At 37.7% G+C, this 26,499-nt stretch overlaps 1 protein-coding gene and 1 pseudogene across 1 annotated transcript; both read left to right on the forward strand.

Moving 5' to 3' along the window:
- Window positions 1-267: 267 nt before the first annotated feature.
- On the forward strand, window positions 268-800 carry LOC137727048 (basic form of pathogenesis-related protein 1-like). Its single transcript, XM_068465991.1, has one exon. The coding sequence runs from the start codon at window positions 294-296 to the stop codon at window positions 798-800; it is 507 nt and encodes a 168-aa protein (XP_068322092.1). The 5' UTR covers window positions 268-293.
- A 1,489-nt stretch (window positions 801-2,289) lies between these two features.
- LOC137721731 (basic form of pathogenesis-related protein 1-like) lies at window positions 2,290-2,779 on the forward strand (annotated as a pseudogene).
- Window positions 2,780-26,499: the final 23,720 nt, after the last annotated feature.

Genomic DNA, 26,499 nt, shown 5'->3' on the forward strand with positions numbered 1-26,499 from the left:
TTGATCATATTAGGTGCGATATCTATTAAAAAGTTTGGGATAAAGTTAGTGAAGTACAAAATTTATTTTATATTATTCAACATATATTTTTCGTGAGATTTGAATTTAGAATATCTTTTAACAAAGTAAAAATTATTTTAATAATTTTATTTAGAATTCCTATTTTAGCCCTGTTAGCTAAACAATTCTTGTGACTGAAGCTTCTCTCTATAAATACCATAATCCCATGTCCCATTTGTGTTAAGACCAACCTCTGATATTCCCACCTGCATCTTACACAAAGATACAGAAAAATGGGGTACTCTAGTAACCTTTTACTATGCATATTCTCCACAGCAATAATCGTAGCTGCTCATACCTCCCTAGCCCGGAAAGTCGGTTATTATCCCCCTAACCCTCACCAAGACTTCGTCGATGAACACAACAGAGCTCGGGCAGCAGTTGGTGTCGGTCCGATCAAATGGAACGACACTGTAGCAGCCTATGCTCAGCAGTATGCCAATACAAGAGTGAGAGGGTGTGACATGGAGCATTCAGGAGGGCCTTATGGTGAGAACTTGGCTGAAGGCTATGGAGAAATGACCGGTGCTCAAGCTGTGAAGTTTTGGGTGACTGAGAAACCCAACTATAACTACGCCTCCAATAAGTGTGTTGGTGATGAATGCGGACATTATACCCAGGTGGTTTGGCGCAACTCGATTCATCTTGGATGTGCAAGGGTCAAGTGTGACAATAATTGGGTTTTTGTCATTTGCAGCTATGATCCTCCTGGTAACTATGAGGATGAACGTCCATACTAAGAGGAGAATTTAAGTGAAACCAGTTTATTGTTGTTGTGACGTCTCAAATTACTAATAGGGTTATTATACAAAATGGTCCATGAGATTTGTATGATCAATAGAAATGGTATTTGAGATTGAAAATCAATAGAAATGGTCCCTGAGATTGTCTATCATTCATGATTTTGGTCATTCCGTTAAAAACTCTTCGGACAATTTTCAAAGCTTCGTAACTCAATCGATTCTTAACCAAATTCGACCCATAATATATCAAAATGAAGATAAGAAAGTGTAGAACAAGATTATTCCTATTTGGAGGCCCAATGATTGCCGGAGATGGTCAGAAAATAGCCTGAAAGGTGACTGGTCCGCTCGAAAACTGGAAAACTGGCCGGAAACTAGGTAAACTTTAAACGTTCATAACTTCTTCAATACTCAACGAAATCAAGTGATTCAAAAACGAAAATCATACTTCTCGATGAGACGAAGAGTACCAGCATATTAAATGAGTTGAGTACCAACGTATTTTTTAGGAGTAGACTTGATGTTAAGAAAAAAAGGAAAACAAAAGCTAAAGCAAATATACAAATAAAGCACCGTCGGAGCTGGATCTGTGAAATGTAATGCCAAAAGTGATCACTTAAAAGATATTGCTGAAGTGATTATTGACTTTGGCCTTTAGTATGATAGATAGTGATATGAATTCACGAGATAGTGGCATGAATTCACGAGATAGTGGCATGAATTCACGAGATCACCTTACTGTTATAAGCGTGGCCGGGGATCACTTCGAATTCTTGCGTAATGTTATGCTAATCAAGTAAGATTCTGACCTGAATTCACATAATAACTGGTATAAGTATTGAGAGTATGAATCTTATATTATTTATTAGTTTAAGGTGAGTTTATACTATCAATCATTTTCAACATGTAAGAAAGTTAGAGATGAAAAATATCATGTCGAAGGAAAATTTCAATTTGCCGTAGGTATCATTTAAGAAAATGAAATAGCAAATACAGAAGTGATATTTTTAATTTTCTATATATAATTTTCTAACTGATTATTTATTAAGTCACATGATGAGATATAAAGAGATAAGATATAACCCAAGGCAGTTATTTTGACTTACAAATTTCACGTAACAACACGTCATGCTAGAGAGACCAAATGTAAACTGCATATGACGTGGCGAATAATGGTTGGATTCATTCTTTAAATAATTAAAAAAAAATCAATCTACAAAAAGATGGTCTATCTAACATTTTTCTGTAACAACACATTAACCAAATCGGAAGTTGGTTAGTTATTCATTTTGTTTTGTCCTCTATATTTATCTTATTAATTCCAACTATATTAAATCCCTTCCCTTTTCAAGGCAGCTCGTAGCTAGGGAAAAAAACTGTAGCATGCCTTTATCTTTCTATAAATAAGGCAAATCTCATGTCCCATTTGTTTAACATCCATGAACCTTCCCAAGTCTACCTACAATATTTGAGACATTTCATAAATATGGAAAACAAAATGGGGTACAACATTAAGCTTGTGTTGTGCATCTGCTCCTTAGCATTAATCTTGGCTCGTGTCTCCTCAGCCACTTCCAGAAGAGATATCAGAGGCTTCATCAATGAACACAACAAAGCTCGGGCGGAGGTCGGTGTTGGTCCGATCAAATGGAACGAGACCATAGCAAGGTATGCACAAAACCATGCCAATGTAAGATCTTGGGACTGCAATGGAGCACTCAATGGGGCCTTATGGTGAGAACATAGCCTCAGGCGAAGGCATGACGGGTGCAGCTGCTGTCAAGTATTGGGTTACCGAGGAGTTCTATGACTACAACCAAAACAAATGTATTAACGACGAATGTGGTCACTACCTTGCTGTGATTTGGAGCAAATCAACCTATGTTGGTTGTGCCACGTCATTGTGCACGAATGGACAAACCTTCGTGATCTGCGATTATGATCCTTCTGTAACAGATGGGGAACACCCTTACTAAATAAATAAAACTTACATTGTAATCTTGTGCCTTTAACACTTGTTCACTCGTCACAGGTCATGTAATGAATTAAGGACCAGTATTATATAGCACCCGTTACGAATGAGCTTTTCTCATATGTACTAGACATGACCATGTTTTGGTGTCGGATCTAGTATTTTGTTCTTTTAAATAAAAAATTAGAAATAAAAGGGAATGTGAGGTACATGTATATTGTAATCGTGCGTGCAAATTCACCTTCACTTTACGACATTCCAGGCAATGGATTTTATAATTTGTTAATATAAAGACTTTTCTTCTTCTTCAAAATTCTTCGAATCTCGCACTGGAGCTGTGGCCAGACACTTTCTTTCCTAATTTTTAAATTTTCTTTTTTAAAAAAACGTCATTGACAACTGAATTTGTTTTTTATTTTCTTCACACGTATCAACATGACTTATTTTCAAAGGAATTGTGTTTGGACTGGAACTTAACTCTCTAGCCTGGTATTGTATTTCACATACCTTGGTGAGTCAATATCTCAGCAAATTTTCTGAAAAAAAAAATGCCAGCAAATGCATCCGCAAGATCGTATCTGAATGACCTTATTTGAAACATTTGTAGGATAATATAAATAATTATACTTATAATACACATGTGAAATCATTTAATTAGATAATACACATGTCTTAGTGCAGGTGAATGATTTGATCTTCCCGGCGGATTTCTATGTCCTTGAAATGGAGGAAACCACCCATGCTCCATCCTTGCCGATTCTTCTTGGGAGGCCATTCATGAAGACGGCCCGAACTAAGATAGACGTGTTTAAAGGCTCTTTAACAATGGAATTTGATGGGGAAGTCATTGATTTCAATCTTTCTGAAAGTATTAAATTTCCTAAGGACGATCATTCTTGCTTTTCTATTGATATAATTGATGATTTGGCGCAGGAATTTCTCGATTCTTTGGAGAGGGATACACTTGAAACAACAATTGCACAAGGAATTGGGCAAAAATCTGGTTTTGCCGTGCCTAGAAGTGAAGATGAGGCCGAGATGGTCGCTGCACTTGAGTCATTGCCACAACACTTTGGTAAGCATTCTAACCCAATTTCAATTTCAGTTTCCACTAATAAGTTGTTACCCTCAGTGATTCAGGCACCCGTACTTGAGCTTAAACCATTGCCCGATCATTTAAAGTACGTTTTCTTGGGAGACAACGAGACATTGCCCGTCATTGTCTCCTCATCACTCACGGCCATAGAGGAGGAGAAGTTGATCCGAGTGTTGAAAGAGCACAAGACGGCCATTGGATGGACTTTGGCCGATATTAGGGGAATTAGCCCGACTACGTGCATGCATCGCATACTTCTAGAGGAGGGGGCTAAACCAACTCGAGAGGCTCAGCGCCGTCTCAACCCTCCAATGATGGAAGTTGTGAAAAAGGAGATTATCAAACTTCTTGATTGTGGAGTGATTTATCCGATCTCTGATAGTCGTTGGGTGTCACCGGTGCAATGTGTTCCAAAGAAGTCCGGAGTGACAGTGGTGAAGAATGCTGAGAATGAGCTTGTGCCAACCCGTATCCAAACAGGTTGGCGAGTGTGCATTGATTATAGGAAGCTCAACGCCACCACAAGGAAGGACCACTTCCCTTTGCCGTTCATTGATCAAATGCTTGAAAGGTTAGCCGGTCATTCTTTTTATTGTTTCCTTGATGGTTATTCTGGATATAATCAGATTGTCATAGCGCCGGATGACCAAGAAAAGACAACTTTCACATGCCCCTTTGGTACTTTTGCTTATCGTCGCATGCCTTTTGGTTTATGCAATGCTCCGGCCACGTTTCAAAGGTGTATGGTAAGTATCTTTTCAGATTTTGTGGAAAAGATTATTGAGGTATTTATGGATGATTTCAGTGTGTTTGGTGATTCATTTGATGGTTGTTTGGAAAATCTCACAATGATTTTGAAACGATGTGTAGAAACTAACCTTGTGCTTAATTGGGAAAAATGTCACTTTATGGTTAGACAAGGCATAGTTCTAGGGCATATTGTTTCAGAAAGAGGAATTGAAGTGGATAAATCGAAAATAGATCTTATACGCTACTTACCCTCTCCTACTTCGGTTCGAGAGGTTCGTTCGTTTCTTGGTCATGCAGGATTTTATAGGCGATTTATCAAGGACTTCTCCAAGATCTCAAACCCTCTTTGCCGTCTCCTCCAGAAAGATGTGGCGTTTGACTTCAACAAGGAGTGTGAGAAGGCGTTCAATCACCTTAAAGAAACACTAACTTCGGCCCCTATCATAGTTCCACCGGATTGGAGCCTACATTTCGAGCTTATGTGCGATGCTTCCGATTATGCATTAGGAGCTGTTTTGGGGCAAAGGAAGGAAAAGAGGCCGCATGTTATCTATTATGCCTCTCGGACTTTAAATGATGCACAATTGAATTATTCTACCACTGAAAAAGAACTTCTTGCTGTTGTGTTTGCTTTAGATAAATTCCGTTCTTATTTGCTTGGTACTAAAGTTATCATTTATACTGACCATGCAGCATTGAAGTATTTGTTCACCAAGAATGAGGCCAAACCATGACTCATTCGTTGGATGCTTCTTCTCCAAGAGTTTGATATCGAAATCCGGGACAAGAAGGGAAGTGAAAACGTGGTGGCTGACCACTTGAGTCGTATGGTGCATGAGGAGGATGCCGTGCCTATCATAGAGACATTCCCAGATGAGCAACTGATGTCCGTCAAGGTAAGTGAACCGTGGTATGCTGATTTGGTGAATTATTTGGTGTCTAAACATGTTCCTAGTGAATTACTTAAACACCAATGTGATAAATTGAAGAAAGAGGCACGGTTTTACGTGTGGGATGACCCGTATTTATGGAAATATTGCCCTGACCAAGTTATACGTAGGTGTGTGCACGATTCTGAGTTTAATGCTATTCTAACCTTTTGTCACACTTATGCTTGTGGGGGACACTTTGGCACTCAAAGAACAGCACTTAAGGTGTTAGAATGTGGTTTCTTTTGGCCTACCATCTTTAGGGATGCTAGAACATTTTGCATGTCTTGTGATAGATGCCAAAGAACGGGCAATATTGGTCCTAAACAACAAATGCCGCAAACCCCCATTTTTAGTGTTGAAATCTTTGATGTTTGGGGTATTGATTTTATGGGTCCCTTTCCTTCGTCACATGGGTTTCTTTATATATTGCTTGCTGTGGACTATGTGTCGAAATGGGTGGAAGCAAAAGCCACCCGAACTAATGATTCTCGAGTGGTTGCAGATTTTGTGAAAACTAACATTTTTGCAAGGTTTGGAATGCCACGAGTGCTAATTAGTGATGGAGGTTCCCATTTTTGTAATCGAACCATCGAGGCGTTGCTCAAGAAATACAATGTCACGCATAAGGTGGCCACACCTTATCATCCTCAAACGAGCGGGCAAGCCGAGGTTTCGAATAGGGAAATCAAGCAGATTCTTGAGAAGACCGTGGGGCCTACAAGGAAGGATTGGAGTTTGCGCTTAAACGATGCATTGTGGGCGTATCGCACTGCCTACAAAACCCCCATTGGGATGTCACCTTTTCGGCTCATCTATGGGAAGCCATGCCATCTTCCCGTCAAACTAGAGCATTGTGCACATTGGGCCGTCAAAACGTTCAATATGGACCTTGATGCCGCAGGTTTACATAGGAAGCTTCAATTGTGTGAGCTTGATGAAATCCGAAATGAAGCATATGAGAATGCCCGGATTTACAAGGAGAAAACGAAAGCATTCCATGACAAGATGATTCGTGCCAAGACGTTCTCTATTGGGCAGAAAGTGTTGTTGTTCAATTCTCGCCTTCGGTTGTTTCCGGGTAAGTTGCGTTCCAAATGGGTTGGTCCTTTTATTGTCACTAATGTTTTCCCTCATGGTGCAGTGCAAATCAAAAGTTCAAGGACGCAGCAAGAATTCAAAGTGAATGGGCATCGATTGAAGCCCTATTACGAGATGTTTGAGGAGCATGTCGTGGAGGAGGTACCCCTCCATGCCGTGGAACCTAGTCAATCTTAAACGGAGGTACCGTCCGGCTGGAAAACGTTAAAGCAAGCGCTTCTTGGGAGGCAACCCATGTGTTGAAACACGAGAAGAAGGAACTTTCACTCCAAACCCAGATTTGCGTCCCTAACCTATCTCTTTATTGCTATTACTTTGCCAGTTGTGTTATGTTTGCTAGTTGTGTTAGTTGATTGTTTTTGTGTTAATCTAAGTTTGAAACATTGAGGACAATGTTTGGTTTAAGTGTTGGGGGGGGGGGGTAAACAAGCTGTTTTTGCATGAAATTCGTGGGATTTTATCACCTATCACTTCACATGTTGTTTCTCACCGTTTTAAAGTGTTTTTAGTGTGTTTTGATGTGTTTTAGTGTCATATAACAGAAAACCTTAGAAAAATTCGAAAAAGTTTGAAAAATACCAAAAAGAGTCGTTTTTGAGTCATTTTTTGTGTTTTAGGGTACCTTCCAACACAATGATGAGGATTTGGTTTTAAATTACATGACTATTATAGAATGTTGTAAACATGGCTGGAAGTTGATTTATGCTTTGGTTTATGCTTGGTTATGGTTATAGCTTATGAATTCACATGTAATTACAAAGAGAAAATCTGTTTTTGTAACATGCTTGAACGAAGGAACTTAAACTAAAGCTACATCCTTGTGAGACTTGAGCCTATAACGTTCTTTGGAGAGTATAATTCTGTGATTTCTTGTTTTCTAAAGTCGTTGCATGATCTCATCATTCTTTGCTTGGTTGCTACTTGGAATGCATTTCATTATAGTTCCACATACTAGAACTCATGCCCAATTCATTCAAAGCATGATATTGATTGCATAACATACAATAAGATGAAGTTGTTAGTCAAACCAAAGCCAAAAAGCCTATCCCTTTTCACATGTATTGTAGGATTACTTTTTTTTTAGCCTTTTCAAGCTTATTTTCTTTGTTAACCACATTATCCTCACCTAGCTTAGATTAGGACTTTCCATACCCTTGTTCTTAAAGGATAGTGAAGCATGACTTAGAATGAACTCCTTTTGATCAATATATTGCAGAAAATAAGTGTGGGGGAAGATAATAGGGCACGGCCAAAGAATGAAATAAAGAAAAAAAAAATCGTGGAAAAATAAAATGAAATTAGAAAAGTGTAGAAAAGAAAGAAAAAGAGTTGAAAAATAAGTGAGAATGATCTCACAAGTATTGGTTATTGAAGGAAGGGTCCAAAAGAGTGAATTTGACCCTAATTGTGCATGAATCTTCCCTTGTGTTTAAAAGTTGATTTCTGCCATTAAAAGTGAGTTTAGGTGTCAATTTCATTACTTTGCTTCCTATTGCTTTAAGAACCTTTGTTTTACTTTACCTTTCTTTGTTAAACCATTACCCTTAGCCTCGTTACAACCCTCAACTTCTATCTAGATGTTATGTGTTCAATTTGTGGAGTTTGAATTTGGTATGAGCATATGGAATCACTGGTTCTCATTCTAAGTAGTAGCATTCCATTCATGAGATCATATTCATGTCATTGTCGTAAATCCAGAAAATGCTTTCTTTGATATAACATATGTGAGTGTTAGAATTCATATTTACATCAATCTCCTCACATATACCTAGTGTAGGGTGTGGAGTTAGAAAATCTGTGTGAAAATTGAGTGCATTCTAGTAAGGAATTGAGGGAATTCTCTAAGGCATGTTACTACATTCAAAATGATGTTTTAATTGATTAAATGTGAAATAATAAGTGGTAACTATGATTAAGTGTTTGTTGAAGTGTAAAGTAAGCTAAATGTTGTGGGAATGATGTTCTATATTGTGTCATGTTCGTTTGAAATCCCTGAGATACATGTTGGAAGGTTTAGAATGTGTTTTGGTTTGTTTTTAGTTTCTTTCGTTTTGTTTTGCTCGAGGACTAGCAAAAGCTAAGTGTGGGGGAATTTGATAGGAGCATATTTATGCGACTTAATTGGCTTGTTCTCGTGCATTTACGTTGTGTTTCTTTAGTTATTTTAGTTCTTTATGCCATTTTCGTGTGTTTCTAGGTTCATATGGCTAAGGAAGCAAATAGGTGCATTTTGGAGCATTTTGGAGCAAAATTGGGCTTGGAATGGATAGCTTATGTTTGGAGCCAAGGTGTTGGACGAAATTGAGGCACTTTAGGACACAAAACAATGGCCCTAGCCCAATTACATAACCTTGCCATGGCTTATTCCTTCTCCCCTTCCCTTGCCATGCAAACCACCCTATTTTAGGCCCATTCTATGTACTTAAACCTTAGCCCTTTAACCTTGCAGCCATATCCCCTCTTTTATCCACATGCATTCATAATCATTCATAATCATTCACCACCAATTCAGCCACATGCACTCCCACTCCAGATTTTCAGCCATCCCAATTCATCATTGCACATCAACACATTCTATCATTTCCACATGCATTCCCCTTACAATTTCAGCCACTCCACATGCATTTCCAGCTTTCCACCAAGTTCCTAGCTGTCATGTTCCCTCTTTTTCACCTATAAATAAGCATCCATTGCAGCCACAAATCACACACTCTTCCATATTCAGAAAACCATCTCATATACACATTCATTCACGCCAGAAATTCATTCTCTCTCTCTAACACTGCCATACTTCACCATTCTTCATATTTTCTGCCCAAAAACACTCCTTGCCTTCCCCTACATCCATCCCTACCCTAAACACATCATTCTACATCATCCATAACCCCCAAAACTCACCAAAACCCCTTGTGCTGCAGCAACTAGAGGAGAAGAGGCCTAAACGTTCATACAATTCAAGATTGAGTTGTTGGGATTTTTAGGTGTTCTTCGTTCTTGTTTTCAATGTTTACTTTGTTATTACTCTCTAAGTTTGTTGTAATCATGAGTGGCTAAACCCCTAATTAGTTAGGGGAAAGTTTGAAGCCATGGACATATGTTGGTTATGATTTGATTTACTCCAGTTATGAATTCATGAACTTTAGATGTGGTTTACTTTTCTGTTTTGATTAAGAACTTGTTTATGTATGTGGGTTGAGGGTCGACACTTAATTTGCATGCCTAAACTTGATGCTAGGATATAAGGGAATTTCACCTAATCGTTATGAACTTATATTCATGAGTAGTAAAAATCGCTAGTCACGATTGTGTTTAGTAAGCCCTAGGCTGGATTAACATGCGTATTCCATAGTTATGAATGCCTAGTCGATGTTTATGATTTCCGTTGAACTTAATGATCTTTGTTGAATGTCTCTATCATGCGTATTCCATAGTTAGGGACTTTGATTAGGAATAATTCGGTTGTAATGCGTATCCCATTCAATCCAATGAATCTAGGGAAATCTGAAAGTTAATTTAAGCGGACCTAATTAACTTGGAGCATTGTCATTCATCGTTTGTTGAAGTCATAACTGGGAATCAAATTATATGCATATGTTCATGTGTGGATAAGGAACCCTCTAACTAGTTTCTCATCATTCTATTTCATCAATTTCGTTTTTACAATCTGTTTTAATTAGAATCTGTGCATTTAATTTAATTTCGTCAAAACCTTAATCCCCCTTTACTTTAGTGTCCAACTTAGTTAGAAAGTGTCTTAGTTTGTGTTTTTAAGTGTTTTGATTCAATTTGTTACACAAATTCGTCCAAATTCACCAAAGTGTTCAAAACTGCCCAGAAAGTGTTTTTAAGGCAGTTTTGAGTGTTTTGGGTGATGTTTGAGTCTTTTGGTTTGTTTTAGTGTTTTAAAGTTTAGTTTTGCATTCTTTGAGTCTAGTATAGTGTTTTATATTGTGTTCTTACGTTTTTTATTCAATTTCACATTGATTAGCATCCCTAGTTAATCCCCGGTCTAGAACGATCCCTATTTGCTCATATACTACAATTGTCATCCATAGGGTTTAATTTGTGTGTCAAGTTAATTTACGCATCAGTTCACCCTTATATGAAGAATTATGGGTAATATGCTATTTAGTTTGCAGTTACTTATAACTTGTATGTTTAAGAGCAATGACGAGTAAATATGTGGACAAAAATTATATACGCATGGTCAAGGCAAACATAATGAAATGACTTGTCATTCATTTATATGCATGCTTCGCAAGAGGTTAAATGCAATTGTCGAGGAGGATGTGCTTAAGCCTGTAAGGAAGTCACCTAGGGAAGAAACTCAATTTCTTTAATTGGAGATACCATGAAGGAAGTTCAATGTGGTATAAACATTCCATACTACATGACTCATTATAGCATTCATATTAAAGTGAAGATATCCATGAGATATTGAGACCAAAAGTCTTGAGCGACCAATCTACAAAACAACTCAAAAGATAAAGAAGTATCTTTTTCTGCTCATCCTTAGTGCTATTTTATGTGGCGTTAGGAAAGGTATTAACACTGATTGAGATTTGAGGCTAGCAATCTCCCGCAAGGTACAGGTCACATGTACTATTGGAGAACTCATGTAAGTAAGAGCAATCATGAGGCCGTGACTATGAGGATTGGTTTGTTCTCTAAGAACTCTCATGAGAATCAAGATTAAGAGTAGGCCACAAATAACGCTATCACGCGCCAAGTTTTTTTATCAGTGCCATGTCTGTGACATTTAGTATTCTGGTCAAAAGGGGTCTAGTTCAAGACATAGTTCACTATGATTCCTTCAGATGAAAGTTGTTAACACTAAATTTAGGTTCGAGTTTGGAAGACAGTTATACCCATTCCATGGTATACAAGTTGTCCAAATTTCTTCCATTCATATCTATATGTTTACGTCTTCTAAATTGTTATAGCGTTTTGAATCTTGTGGAGAATTGTTGGTTATTTAATTTATTTTACTTAAGATTCAAAACTTTATTTACTATTTTCTAAAATAATAAATATGAAGAGTCATGCCTACTGGGATAAGTCACAACTTTTACAAAAGAGAGTATAGAGTTTTATAAATGAGGAATTCCTCAAACATAAAATAGACGTTCATTACTTTCCTTCTCTTCGACATCTACATTCCCTATATCCATCTACTTATCTTCATCATCAATGGGCAATTGATTACTATGTGGCATCCTGTCTACCGTAATAGTGCATATGGATCAAACACTCTGTGAGATTCTAGGGTTGTATTTTAATGTATATAGTGGGGGTACCTTCATTGGGTGCAACTATGACCCCCCAGGCAACTATCAAGTTGAGAAGCCTTACTAACCATGGAAGAATCAACAACCACTCTGGCAATTTTTGCTGATTGATATATCTATTGATTAGAAATTCTTCAATACGGTCCATATTTTTATGGAAATCTCTACAAAATAAGAGAAAGATAAAGAAATCGACAGATATCGTTGTTATTTCTAACACATTTTTTCAATATCAGAGAAACTCTCACATTTTGTCTTAATCAATGTTTGACAATTTCTAAAGTTTCCTTTTAAATTTCCATTATTTCCATCAAAATCAACCGCTTTTGATGTTGATATTCGATATATCCATCGATATTTCCACAAATTTGCATATCAATATTTTTTATCGATATCGATATCTTAAACAACAATTATATCTAAGAAGATAAGCTATATGTTATTAAGAATAAAATGAACTAAGAAGCGATGACTGATCATTTCTATTTAACTTCAACTGGCAAGAGTGATGTTGTCTGGCGCCTAACTCTCACCTACACAAGGCATATACAACATGGCATCTTAATCTTTGATCTTCCCGAGTTTTCTTTGGCATAATTTAGGCTGCTTAACCATGATAATTAAAGGATGATGCTGTCTAGCGAGCTTCGGTGATGGCTCTTGGCTAGATTATGTCCCTAACGGAGGCTGTGGATCCTGATTGGTGGCCCTCAGTGGTTGTTTCTTTAGTGGATTTTTGCCTTTATTGTCTACAGGGCCTTTATTGTTTGCCATCATTATGGACAAACACTAGCCCGATTGTGGAGTGGAGGACATCAAATGTTTGTTGGATTTTTTTGAGGATTGTTTAGACCTGGAGAAGCGCTTTGAGGACTAGATTCATTTGGTTGGTAGACTAATTGTTGATTAGGAACCCCCTCAGTATGTTATGAAGGAGGTACTTCGGCTACTCTGGCACAAACTTGGAGTCATCCGAGTGGCTAGAGTGAAGGAAAACATCTACGCTATCTCCATTGGGGAAGAAGCGGTAATAAAGCGGTTGTTAGAGGGGAACCCATGGTTTGTGAAAGGCTACTCCTTCTTAGTTAAGTTCTGGCCTACTTATCACTCCTTGGATCACATTAAGTCGGACAAGGCGATGTTTTAGGTCCAATCTTATGGCATACCACGCTAACTCTATACCAAGAAAAATGCTCGCTGGCTAGGAAAAGGGATTGGAGCAGTCATCGTAGTCGATGATCTGGTGGAGAACGGGTTCTGAGGTTTCTTACAGTTCAAGGTTGATTTTGATGCCTGTAGACCCCTCCTTACCAGATTCATTATGCCTTGCCCCTAGAATGGTTCTTTTAACTGTTCGGCTTTGTTACTAGGGTCTCAAGGACTTTTGCTACAAGTGTGGTCGGCTTGGGCATTCTAAAGGATGTACCTAGAATGTTCAACTCACTAAATCCACCGAACGTAAATATTGTGAGGGATTAAAAGCGTCCATTTTAGGTTCCGTCTCTACGCTGCTGTTTCCTCGCCAGGTTAGACTTAAGCCAAGTAGCGGTGTTAATGAGCGGTGCTAATGTGGAGGGTGATTTCTATGGTATCCTGTATGAAGAATGGGAAGCACCGGCACGGCAGTTTCAGGTGAACATTGTGGCCAAATAGAAGGACATTGAGGTCTCCGTACGGTCAAACGGTAACGACAATCCAGCTCATGGCGACAGGGATAGGTTGGAGCTGACATCTGGGATGATGCAACTTGGTTTGCAGTGTATGTTACCTGGTAACAGTCAATCTGAGGATGTCAGAAGGAGATCATCTCTGGAGGATCTTGATCACATGTGGCACCCTAATAGTTTTGGGACCCACTTTACGAATGACTTATTAACGTTGACTATCAATGGTTTATCCCTCGATAAAGTTTGGTGTGACCCAAAGCGAACCCTACCATGGGCTTTCCTCAATGCCAATGGGCTTACCCACACTTAGCAATTCTTTAGGCATGAGCCCCGATACGAGTTCGCTGGCCTACCCTGTGATTAGCTGTTGGATCCTAGCAACTCATTACTAGTGGGGGACCTACCTATCGATCCATTATGGAAAAGCTAAGAAAAGGCACATGGATGAGAGTGCTACACCTAACCCCCTCCTAAACATCTAAGAACCAAGGCACCTATTGGCGTGTGGAAACCTTTCCAGTTTGCTTAGGGCGGTGGCCCTAAAAGAAAATAAAAAAGGAATGGTGGGGGGCGAGGTCGGCGTGCAACTAGAGATAGTGACTTTACTTGGAGAAGTTCGTTCTGCATAGGGGAAGACCAAGGGTTATGTGAAGTCCTTATTTCTGCGTCCAAAGAGTTGGAAGAGGCTGAATTCAATGGCCTGTTGGGAAGGAATAAGCACCAAAAGAATCTGGAGTTGGCGGCAGTTGAGGAGACTCAGTGCTGCCGTCAACCATGAGTATTTTATTCTGGAACTGCCAGGGGCTTGGGAATCGCCGGATGGTTTGGGCGTTGCGTGGGTTAATCCGACAACAAGCTCCCTGTATTGTGTTTCTCTCTAAAACTAAATACAATACGAACATGCTACAAAATATCAGAGTGCAGTTGGGGTTCGATTATGCTTTTGGAGTAAACTCTTGTGGTAGATCCGGAGATCTTGCCTTGCTGTGGAATGATGACACTACTTTGGGAATTATATCCTCTTCTTCCCACCATATTAACGCGAAGGTAGGCGGAATTGGTGATGTGAAGCAGTGGAGGCCCATGGGTTTCTATGGGCACCCGGTGACTAAGCGTAGGCATGAAACGTGGGACCTATTGAGGACACTAGCTTCACGCTCCTCCATTCCCTGGGTTTATGGAGGCGATTTCAACGGAATTCTCCTTTCCATGGAAAATGAGGAAGGAAATTTACGCCACGTCCCTCAAATTCTCTCATTTCGTGAAACAGTGGGAGACTGTAATCTCATGGATCAGAGGCGAGAATTTTACTTGGATAATCTCCTGCTGTGAGGGTATTAATGGACGGCTCGACCGTGTCCTCGCTATTCTATCATGGAGTAATCTATTTTCCAATTGCTTTATTATCCACCTTAACCCATGCAAATCTGATCACATTCCAATTTTGCTTAATTACAATGGCAGGGATTCTAGGAAGGGTCATGGAAGGACTTATTTCATATTTGAAGAATGGTGTACGCATCATGATTCTTGTAAGGAAGTGATCGCTGAGGCTTGGTCTGCCTCGATTGCAGGGTTCCCTATGTTCCAGGTGGTGGAAAAATCGAAAGCGATCAAGGTTGCTTTTCTAACTTGGCAACACCAAAATTTCAAGGCTAGGAAATTGAAAATTGAGTAGGTTTGTTCTCAGCTCAATTTTTTCTGGCTAACCCCTTGACTGAACCATGTTGGCCAAGAAGAATCACCTTTTGCAGAAACTTGATTCCCTTTTGGCTTGAGAGGAAACCTTCTGGTGGCAAGGGTCTCGAATTCAATGGTTCAAAGAGGAAGACAAGGACATCAAGTTTTTCCACTAGAGAGCTACCACTGGAAAAACAAAAAAAATGCAATTTATGGCCTGAGTGACAATAATGGAGAGTTGGTTGTGTCAGATGATGGTATGGAATGCATTGTTTTATCCTGTTTTGACAACCTATTCCGGACCTCCCAAGTGGTGGATGATGAGGAAATTATCGGGGCCTTGGATCGGCTAGTTACCGACGAGATGGCTACCTCTCTGAATGAGGATTTTTCTGAGGCGGAGATCAAGGCTACTCTCTTCGATATGCATCCTTCAAAATCCCCGAGCCCGAATTTTTTTTAATTTTATAAGGCGGAGATCAAGACTTTTAGTACTCATAATTTGGCTAATTTTATGTTTAATTTTTTGAGGCGGAGATCAAGACTTTCAGTACTCATAATTTGTTTAAATTTATGTTTCATAAGAAATTAAGAGGTAGTATTCTAGTGGATTCGTTCATTGTAGGTAATGCTCATGGAGAACGGAACCAAAGCAGGTGCAATCAAATTTTTTCGTAGTCAATCTCCTAGACATTTTGAAGGGGGTGACTGGGACCAAGGTGGCTCTTGTAATCGGCTAAATCGTTTATCAGTAGAGCAGGTGAGTTGTGTGATGCTATAATGACCCGAATGGATGTCATATCTGTTTTTACTTTTGGGCAAAATGAATGTTATGTTTAGTTAATTGAGCTACACTTACATGTTATGAAGCAATGATTTGTACCCAAGCACAAACCCTTTCTACTTTGTGTTGTTTCAACTAAGCTGTTGTATAATGTTACAGTTTGCTTTCCAGGTCGAAGATCTCTTCTCAATGAAGAATAATGGTACAAACATGGAGCCACGCTTGGTGAATCAACACCTCTACAAGTCCCTTAAAGGATCAAGTTTCCAGATTTTGAGCATAACCCACATGAGCGGGTTCAGAGCAGATGCCCATCCATCCACAGCCGGTGAGAAGAAGCACGACGACTGCATACACTGGTGCTTCCCAGGATTAACAGATACTTGGAATGATTTATTTATAAAGCACCTAAATGTTATTAAAAGTAGAAATTGATGAATTATTTTCATGTTGAGGTTTTTCATTTTTTCCATCTGAAATGTAGTGAACTTCGCAGCACAATCCCATCCCATCTTGTTCTCAATGCTGCTTTTTGAAATCCACATAATGCTGCATCCAGATGAGGTAACTGTGGTTAGAACACAAGGAAAATTCGGCCTGGCTTTGGACACCCAAGCCACGACAACGAGCGTAAATGGTAATGTTCTATTTTTTTGTCTTATATATTTTAATTTAAGGAGTTGTCTTAATCGCCCCGAATGACCACCCCCCTCTTTTGCTCGATTACTATGATATGATCATAAAATGCTAGTTTTTCTGGAATTTTATTGAAATAGAGGTATGATGAGCAAAGCATAGTTCTGTACACCCCATTAAACAGTGCTCTTTTTCTTGTGCTGTACTCAACTCTGCAAATGCAATGTCACGGCATCCTGGAATTAAACCAAAAACAAGAAAAAATGAAGTTGAATTCTCTACCTTTCGCCTTGATAAATTACAGGACCAATTGGGGTGACAACAACGGCAGTTCCTGTACAAATTGTCAGATTCAAGTAAATCCTTCATCACAATTACACGTTCCTCGACCTAAAGGAAAGCATGCATGCTTTTGTTTTACGCTTTCGAATTGAGTGGACCAAAAGCGCAGTAATGCTAATTGGTTTTGCCTTCAAGATGAAAATATTGCATGCTGGCTACTCCCTTCAGCATTCTTAAAGCATTCTGTCCAGGCTTAAAGAGCAGAAATCGATCATCTTCTGTCCTGTACGCCTTAAGACCTTTAAATATACCCTGACAAAAGCCGCAATGTGCATATTTATATCACCAAAAGTTCGATAGCATAATAACATTGTCATATTATGTTGTCACAAAGTGAATCTAAATGAGACGTCTTGGCAAGAATCTACTTAAATAATGGTCAATATTCTCAGTTTGACAGGATAACATTTCTTCACAATAATAAAATAATTTGACTGAATAAGCTACCTAGCTAGCAGCAAAGCATGCAAAATTACCAATGTTACCGTTCGAATGAATAAGATTGACACTTGAGTTATATAAATTTGCCAATAATGATTAGCAACTAATCAAGCCTAACTAATCACACTAACACCTCACACTAACACTACAATTCGTTACATAACTGTTGCAATAGGTAAGGATAAGGACAGTGACTAAACTATGACACTGCTGACTGTACTGTGAGTATGAGTTGTGTCTTTACACCCAGTCAAGCTGAACAGAGGGTAAAGCTTGGACTGAAGATAGTGAAACTGGCTTGAATATTAACATTCTTATTTTGGCTGTTGACATACTGAATTTGAGGAGATGAGCAAGAACCAGTTCTTTGATTTAATGATAATCTATTTCCACTTGTTTGTTAGTAGCATGGAACATTGGATTGGAACCCAGAGAAATGGCAGATACATTGTCACACCACAAAACTGGAACTTTAGACAGAGGAAAACCAATGTCCTTAAACATTTTGCAAACTTAGGTAGTTCTGCTATAGGGTGAGCCTGATATTTATATTCAGCTTTCGTTGAGGAGCGAGCAACTGTTCCCTGCTTCATTTCACTCCAACTAATGAGATTACTACCCAGATAAACACAGTAATCACTTGTAGATCTTCTGTCAAATACACAGCTTACCCAATTTGCATTAGAGAAGGCAATGAGATCTAAAGAGCTTTTCTTGAACCACAAACCATGACTAATAGAGCCTTTTAAAAACCTCAGTATTTCTTTGACAGCATGAAAGTGAGTACCTCCAGGACAATAAAGAAACTGACAAACTTGATTCACTGCATATGAGAGATCAATTCTTGTTCATGTCAAATATTGCAATGCCCCACCATTGATATGTATTCATAAGGATTAGGTAATAGAGTACCAATGTGATCTAACTTGTGAGTACCAAGAGGTGTAGCACAAGGTTTACACCCTTCCATATGTGTTTTGATGAATAGGTCCAGTGCATACTGAAAAACTGTGAACCTCTAAACCCAAGAAGTAGAGCAATGCCCCGAAGTCTTTAACTGAAAATAACTGACTAAGCCCTTTGAAAAATGCCTTACAAACTGTAGGATTATGACCAGTTACCTAAATAGCATTAACATAGACCAACAAAATCAGAAGAGAATGATCAAATTTCACAAATAGTGAATAATTAGACTGAGAATTTGAAAAACCAAGTTTTGTAAAAAGTATACCCTTCATCCAACGAATCAAACCCCATTTTCAATTTGGGTTTCAACTCATTGTCTACCATTGGTACCACAAATTCAACCTTCCCTGCACCAAATTGAACTCATACATCTACATCCTTTCTTCTTCTATTTCTAACTCACACCCTATCGAATTACATGTTCAATATCTGCCTGCTACAAATGTACACAACTATAACACAACTTATCACAACCTAGCACAAGTTTTACACCTATATATCTAAAATCCAATTTCAGGATCTCAACCAAGTCTAGTGGTAACCACCCAGTCTTATGGATTCAAATCCCAAAATTATAAATATCATACACACATACCCAAAGTTGGTTTTCAGAAGCAAAATTGAACAGAAATCGACCAAATGACGGTAGAAAACTAAACTTCACAATATGAGTTTCTTCAAAGGTTCTGGACGAACCACTGTTGTCAACTCCAATCTAAGTAGAGCTTCAATCCATATGAAATCGAGCACTCTTCACTAGGTCCTTTTCTCTACTTCTTTTCCTTGCGAATATAATCAGCTATCCCTCTATCTCCGACAAAAACACACTAGTCAACCAAAAAAATAAAAATAAAAATAAAAGTATAGGATTTACAGGGTCACAATCGAGACTCATCTTCAATCCACCTGAAATCGAACACTCCCACCTTTCACCAGCTCCCTTTCTTTGCCTCTTTTTCCTTGCGAAGAAAACCATAATCTTTCCCTCTCTCTCCAACAAAAACACACCCAGTGAACAAAAACTAAAATAAAATTTAAAGGTATAGGATTATCGAGTCATAATCGAAACAGAGCTTCAATCCACCTGAAATTGATTCCTCACACCAGCTCCTTCTCTCTACCTTTCTTTCCCTCTTGAATGTGTGAATAATCTCTCACTCTCCCTTTCTCTCCAACAAAAACATATCGAGTGAATAAAAAAAAAAAAAAAGTTTTGAATTACACTAGGTCACAACAACCAAGTTCTACGTGTGAGCTCGTCAGATCACAACAGTTAGATTATGGTCCACATGCAAGGTCTGCACCTTAGAAACAACCATATATATAGATGCTAATTAAACATCTATATATACTACTAGATGAAGCCCATATACTATGTGTGTGTAAATATAAAAACTTTTAAAAGAAAAAATATATGAAAAAGAGAGAAGTTGGAGACAAATGTGAGACAGAGAAAGAGAGAGTAAAAAAGTGAGGTTTATTTTATTTTATTTTTTTAAAATTGGAGATTTTATGATGATATTTGAGAGGTTTGAAAAAAAAAAAAAGCAAAATTGGGTTTATGAGAAATTGAATTAACGCTCATAATTTTATTTTGTGATGTTAATAAGTAATTTGAATAAGCTTATTTTCCTCAAATCTCTTGCTTTAATTTCTTCTTAATTTTCATTAATCAAGCCCATGTGTGGGTACTTGTAACCCTCTACATGGTTATATCCGATATGTTTTTTATGGAACCCACGGAAGCTTCTTATCTCTTTGATTTATTTTTTGGTTTATTTATGTGTTTAAATACAACAAACTATTAGTGTATATTATCATTTGACAAAAAAAATAAAAAATAGTGTATGGCCATAACCATGTTGAAAAATGAAAATGTTAGAATGCTAATTAGCGGCTACACACTTTAATTATAAAACATCCAATTACATTATTATCTTAGTTACACGTTTACACCATATGAAAAAAAAAAAAACATTTATGGCTTTGCTCATGACGAGAAGTGTTTAATAATATGTTCATATAGACACTTAGTACTACGGTCAACTGATATTCATCTTCACTGGTAAGTAAGAGTTCTTAGGTTTAATTCTCGCCAAATGCGAATTTGAACCATATTATTGCTAGCCCATTGGAGGCTAAGCCCACCATTTCCCCTTAGTATAGATAATATCGTTTCTTAAAAAAAAAAAAAAAAATGTTCATATATAAAGGGTAGAGAAGCAATATTTATAAAACAAAACAAAAAAACAAAGATAAGTATATAATGAACAGTAGTTAATGCTTAATTAAGGTAAAAAGGGGTCGTTAATTACCACGTAATTGAGATGGAGAGCAATTTCTATGATGCTTTTCCTTATGATCCCTGGAAGAACAGTTCCATTGGTTGGTGGAGTTAAAATCACACTATCCTACACCAGTAAAATAATTGTTAGGCTAAATTTGAATGGGCATTTCACATAGAAGCCTTCGATAACATTATTATTTTTCTTTTTTAATTTTTAGAACACTTCAAGCTCAATAATGCACGTTTTGTTTGCTGTCGATTAATATAATTCTTATTTGATTGTGTAGCTTAACAATTCAGTTATGTAACATGTTACAGAGAAATTAGGGTTTAGGGTTTAACAATCCGATCACGTAACATGCTCAGAATGTTGGTGACTTGTAATATTGAAACTGTATATGCAAATTGCAATTACTAATACCTTAACAATGAAAATATTAGATGAAGAACACTCCTCAATATTTTTTCCAGTGGCTGCATCCAGAAAGAGGACGTCAGTGAACCCTTCGGCCCTAGCCTTATGTACTGTTCTAAAAATCTGTAGCATTGAAATGGAGCAAAAAATAAAAATTATTTAGAAGATCTCAATACCTTCAACCTAATTATATATATAAGTTGGCCAAGTAAATTACTGGGAATAGTTGGTGATGCTTTTGATGTCTCCAGTTCCACCAGGAGTGGCCCTACGAACCTCATTCTCAATGTACAAATTCATGGTGCTGCCACTCTGTTGGAGGTTTTTGTTTTCGGTTTTTATTTATTTTTTATATTGGAGGTATTTTAACATCAACTGTAGGTGAGGTTTCAATAAAAAATAGTAAATTTAGACCTGTGAAATTACATTATTGCTCATCATTTTTTTTTGTGTGATAGAAGACTAATTTGTCTTTTCACTTTCTTTTGGTTGACAAAGAGAATTTTATTAATTAGTAGATATATATATATATTTTTTTTTGTCAAGAAGTCTTATTAGTTTAGTGCAGGGGCGGCCCTAAGCATTTGGGTGCTTTGTGCAAAACTTACAAGGAGGCTTTTTATTATTTTCTATTTTTTATTTTGTTTTTATAAAATTGAAGTATTACAGGTTGGTGAATAAAAAATCAGTTCATTTTTGTGGACAAGAGTGTTTTCCATCTTCAATAGGTCATGAGTTCGAAACAATTGCATGTTTTTGAAATCAGCAAGGCACACAGACTGTCGAAAAATGGTAAAAACCCTAAGCCACTAGCACTAGATTAGAACTTTGATATTATATTGCATATTTTAATATATCTACACATGTGGCTATGTACATTTAAAGAAAATTTGGGGGCCCTTCTGAATCGAAACCTTATGCGATGACACCTTTTGCATACCCTCAAGGCTGGCTCTGGTTTAGTGTTGTAAATTTGAATGACCTAAGCAGAGATATCGACATAATTTACAATCCTAGGAAGAACACATATCTGGTTTGAATGAGCTAAGAAAAAATGAACTACGACCATATTCTCTTTTTCGACATTTTCTTAAAACCAGTACTCCTACCCCAGTAAAAAAATACCTAGTTTTGTTAATGTAAAAAATACCCATTTTTCTTAATGAGTTTGATCTATGATAGTTGAATTCAAAGCAAAATTTCCAAATTTCTTAATGTATAATACCTAGTTTTGTTAATGAAATTTGCTAGGACTTCCTCTCATTCCCAATAGGTAATCCCAATTCGAAACCCTATTTGATTCCCAATTTGATACCCAATTTTGTTTATAACCAAAAAAATGGAAAAAGAAATACAAACTCCAGATTCCCAATTCGAAAACCATAACCCAATATTCTCAATTCGAAACCCAAACTCAAGATTCCCAATTTGAAAACCATAACCCAGGATTCCCTATTCGAACCATAAATCCCTAATTGTTCTAATTAAAACAATTCAACAGAAAAAAATGAAAATTTTCACTAATAAATAATTGAATTAAGGGAGAGTTTATTAAGGGACACTGGTGCTTACCTAGTAATGTTGCAGCAGCGATGAGATGGTGTGTCATCGTAGTGTTGCGACAGATGTCAGGTGAAGGGAAGTGAGTTACAGAGAGACATAGAAATAGAGAGAAAGAGAGAGAGAGAGAGAGAGAGCGAGAGAGCGAGAGAGCGAGAGAGCGAGAGAGGGAGAGAGAGGGAGAAATTGAGATAGTGAGTGACGAGATCGAGAGATGGAGAGACTGAGAATCGAGCAGGAGAGAGAAGAGCGAAGAGTGAGCTTCATAGAGAATGATAGAGAGATAGGGTCTGTAAGAAATATGAAGGGGGTGGGTGTTCTAATTTTCGCCAAAATAGAAATGCGCCCAAACAAAAACGCACCCAATTTTTGCCAAAAAAATCAAAATTTTATATGTTTACGTGACGAGGGTGTTCTAATTTTCATCGCACATCCATTTTTAAATTAAAAAAATGAATTTTTAAATATTTGTGCGACAAACATTTCTAAAACGTCGTCGTGCATATTTGTAAATTTAATTTATTTTTTGTTTAAATAAATAAATAATGTTTTTTGTTTAATTAAATTTTTATCTAATTTTTTACAAATTTTAAAGGAAACTTTTGTTTGTATACAAAATAAATATCATTACATTTACATCACAAGTTTTCATTAATCCTCTTCTGAACTAGAATAAATATTATCACTTTCATCAGATTCAGACTCCCATTCCTCATCGCCTGTAGGCACGTCAACATCGTCGTTTGCGTGCTCAGGTGCATTGTATCACGGTAGATCCCCGAGGTCAATCATAATGGAGTTGATCGGTATTTTGATTTCAAGACCTCCAGCTACCTGATATGGTTCTTGTACAATAGTCATATCTTGCAGTGTATATGCACCAAGTTCCATTAAAGTCTCCAGTTGTTGGTCAGCAATGTCACCACAATCGCCATCTTTACTAGGATCTCGGTTCAGAATATCATATAGTCTTCTATGCTCAATCTTCTGAACTACTTTCCATCTCCTCTCGCCCTTAAGGTCATATATATAGAAAATTTGTTTGGCCATCGTTGCCAAAATGTAGGGGGCGTCATTATACTAACATCTATTAGTGTTGACCAATAGAAAACTATCGTTTTGCTTAACACCTCCGACCCTACGTGGGTTTTGTATCAAACCAGCAACACTTAAACAGGATAACTTAACAGCAGTCTTTGTAAAGAAATTGCATAACACTTGTAAGTTTTCCATAGAAATCAATGTCTGTAATGTCGCAGGCACTCGGGACATGTACCCCACTATTTTGTGCATATAGCTTGTCATTGGGATCAACTGCCAAAAACTTGATGCCATTTACATGACAACCGGAGTACAATTCTGTGCTTAGGGGCCAGATAGCCAAGTTGTACAATTCTTCAATGTAAGCGGGTGAATTCATGTCTTTCAATTTCTTCACCTAAATTAATGATAAAAAGTATACATGTAAAATCCATTGGTTGGCTTGGGATAAACTATGTCTTCCAAGGTGTGATGGTGGTTTGGGATTCAAAAACCTATACGTTTTTAACCTTGACTTCCTAGCCAAGCAAGGTTGGAAGCTTCTCTCTGCGCCTTCCTCTTTGGTTGCGCAGATGCTGAAGGCCAAATATTATCCTCACAGCTCCTTCCTAGAGGCGGTGATCAAGCTAGATGCTTCTTAAGGATGGAAAAGTATTTGAACTGCAAGGTAGGTCATCAATTCGGGCTCGAGATGGCAAATCGGCATGGGAGATTCAGTCCACATTTGGAATGATCGATGGCTCCTACTACCTTCGAGACTTAAATTTTTTTGCCCTAAACCTCCTTCATGCGGGGTGTTTTTGTCAAGGATCTTATCGATCATAATGGGTGTTGGAAGGTATCTCTTGTTAAGAGTTTCTTCACTAATATTGAATCTGATGTAATTTTGTCTCTTCTAATTAGCATCCGTTGTCCAGATGATCGGTTGATCTACCATTATGACAAAAAAGGTCCCTTTATGGTTAAGAGTGCATACCATGTTGCACGGGATTCTTTACAACAGTGAATGGAGGCTCCCTCGATGTCCTTTAATGCAAATTTCTCGGGCCTGCTCTGGAAGAAACTCTGGGCAACCAGTTTACCTACAAAGTTTAAAATTTGTGCTTGGAAAATTGCTAGAGATATTATCCCCACCAAGATGAACCTGAGAAAAAAGAGGGCCAATTCTGATCTTCTTTGCTTATTTTGTGGCGCCCCTAAAGAATCTACCTCGCATGTGATGTAGGACTATGCTTTTGCCAAATGCATGTGGCTAGCCTTACCTGTTGATCATCCCCATGTGCCTTACCCTTTAGATGTGCTGAGTCGTATGGTTCTTTGGGCTGAGCACCTTTCGACTCCTAATTTTGAAATTTGCCTTATGGTGTTGTGGGCTATCTGGGGAGCAAGGAATGAAAAACTCTAGAATGATAAGGTCGAAAGTCTGGATATTGTTCTATCTCGCTGTCTCTATTAGTGGCAGGAGTATAATCGCTCATTGCATTGTCGAACTCCCTCCTTTTCCTTCTGTTACTTCTTATTGGTCTCGCCCTCCTACTTTTATGTTTAAAACCAACACTGATGGTGCGTGAAATGAGCTGTCCAAACGGGGAGGTATTTGCGTGGCGATCCGGGATGATCAGGGTGTTTTTGTGGCAGGTGTCAAAAACTTTTGATCATATTGGCTTTCCTATGGTTAGTGAGGCATTGGTTGCTAGAGAGGGTGCTTTGCTGGCGGCTCAAAGGGGTTTTCAAAACTTCATATTAGAAAGCGATTCCCTCCAGATTATGGTTGCGCTCAATGACCCTTCCACTAATTTGTCTATCATTGGGCATATTATTGAGGATTTTAAGGTGCTTCTTGCCTCAGTCACTGGAGCTATTTCTACCAATGTTCGTCGTCAAGCAAATGGTTGTGCCCACCGGCTAGCACGTTATGCTCTACTTTCAAATTCCAATTGTATCTGGAATGGGATCCCATCCGGATCTGATTCTTGACCCCCTTTTGAAGGATGTTTTGTTCTAATGCTCCTTGGATTTGAATGAATGAAATGTTATCTCCCTTTCTTAAAAGAAAAATAAAACCTTCCACTAGCAAGGTGGACGGTAAAATTCAATCGATCAAGAATAATGCGCTCTTTTTTATTTTAATATAGATTTTGGTAGCTTGCTAGTAAGACATATGCATGCTACGGTCAAAGTTTTATAATTACTTGCCTAGCCTGAAGTCCTACTATTGCCTCAACCAAGAAAAACCTAATTTGTATTATTTGGCTTAAATGATAAATGTATGTGGAAAACTTCTCTTGGCCATCTACTACACATATTCGAAAGTAATTATTGGCTTATGACCAAGCAATTATTTCTTGCTACTCGTTTTTTTATAGATATAACGCCGATTGTGCAAATCCATATATTTAAAGAGTTCATAATGACTTTTAAATGCTAATGATTTTAGCACCTCAACTTTGAGTTACATAACAAACTCATACTTGAACATTTTAATGTTCTACATCAACGTACTAATTCTTTACAATATCAGACATCCGTTAAAAAATCCATCAGTGTAACCGTTACTTGATGAATTGGCAAGTACAAGTCTCACATATTCGCTAACCATCAAATTTGTGCCATGTGGCAAAAAGTTTAAAAATATAGTTTATTATTTAAGAATGCCAAAAAAAACCTAATTGAAATATATAATTACTTTTTTTTTTCAAAAAAAAAAAAAAAATTACTTAATTAAATATAGAGTAAGTTGT

The sequence above is a fragment of the Pyrus communis genome, chromosome 2, assembly GCF_963583255.1.
Source record: "Pyrus communis chromosome 2, drPyrComm1.1, whole genome shotgun sequence".
Taxonomy (NCBI): domain Eukaryota; kingdom Viridiplantae; phylum Streptophyta; class Magnoliopsida; order Rosales; family Rosaceae; genus Pyrus; species Pyrus communis.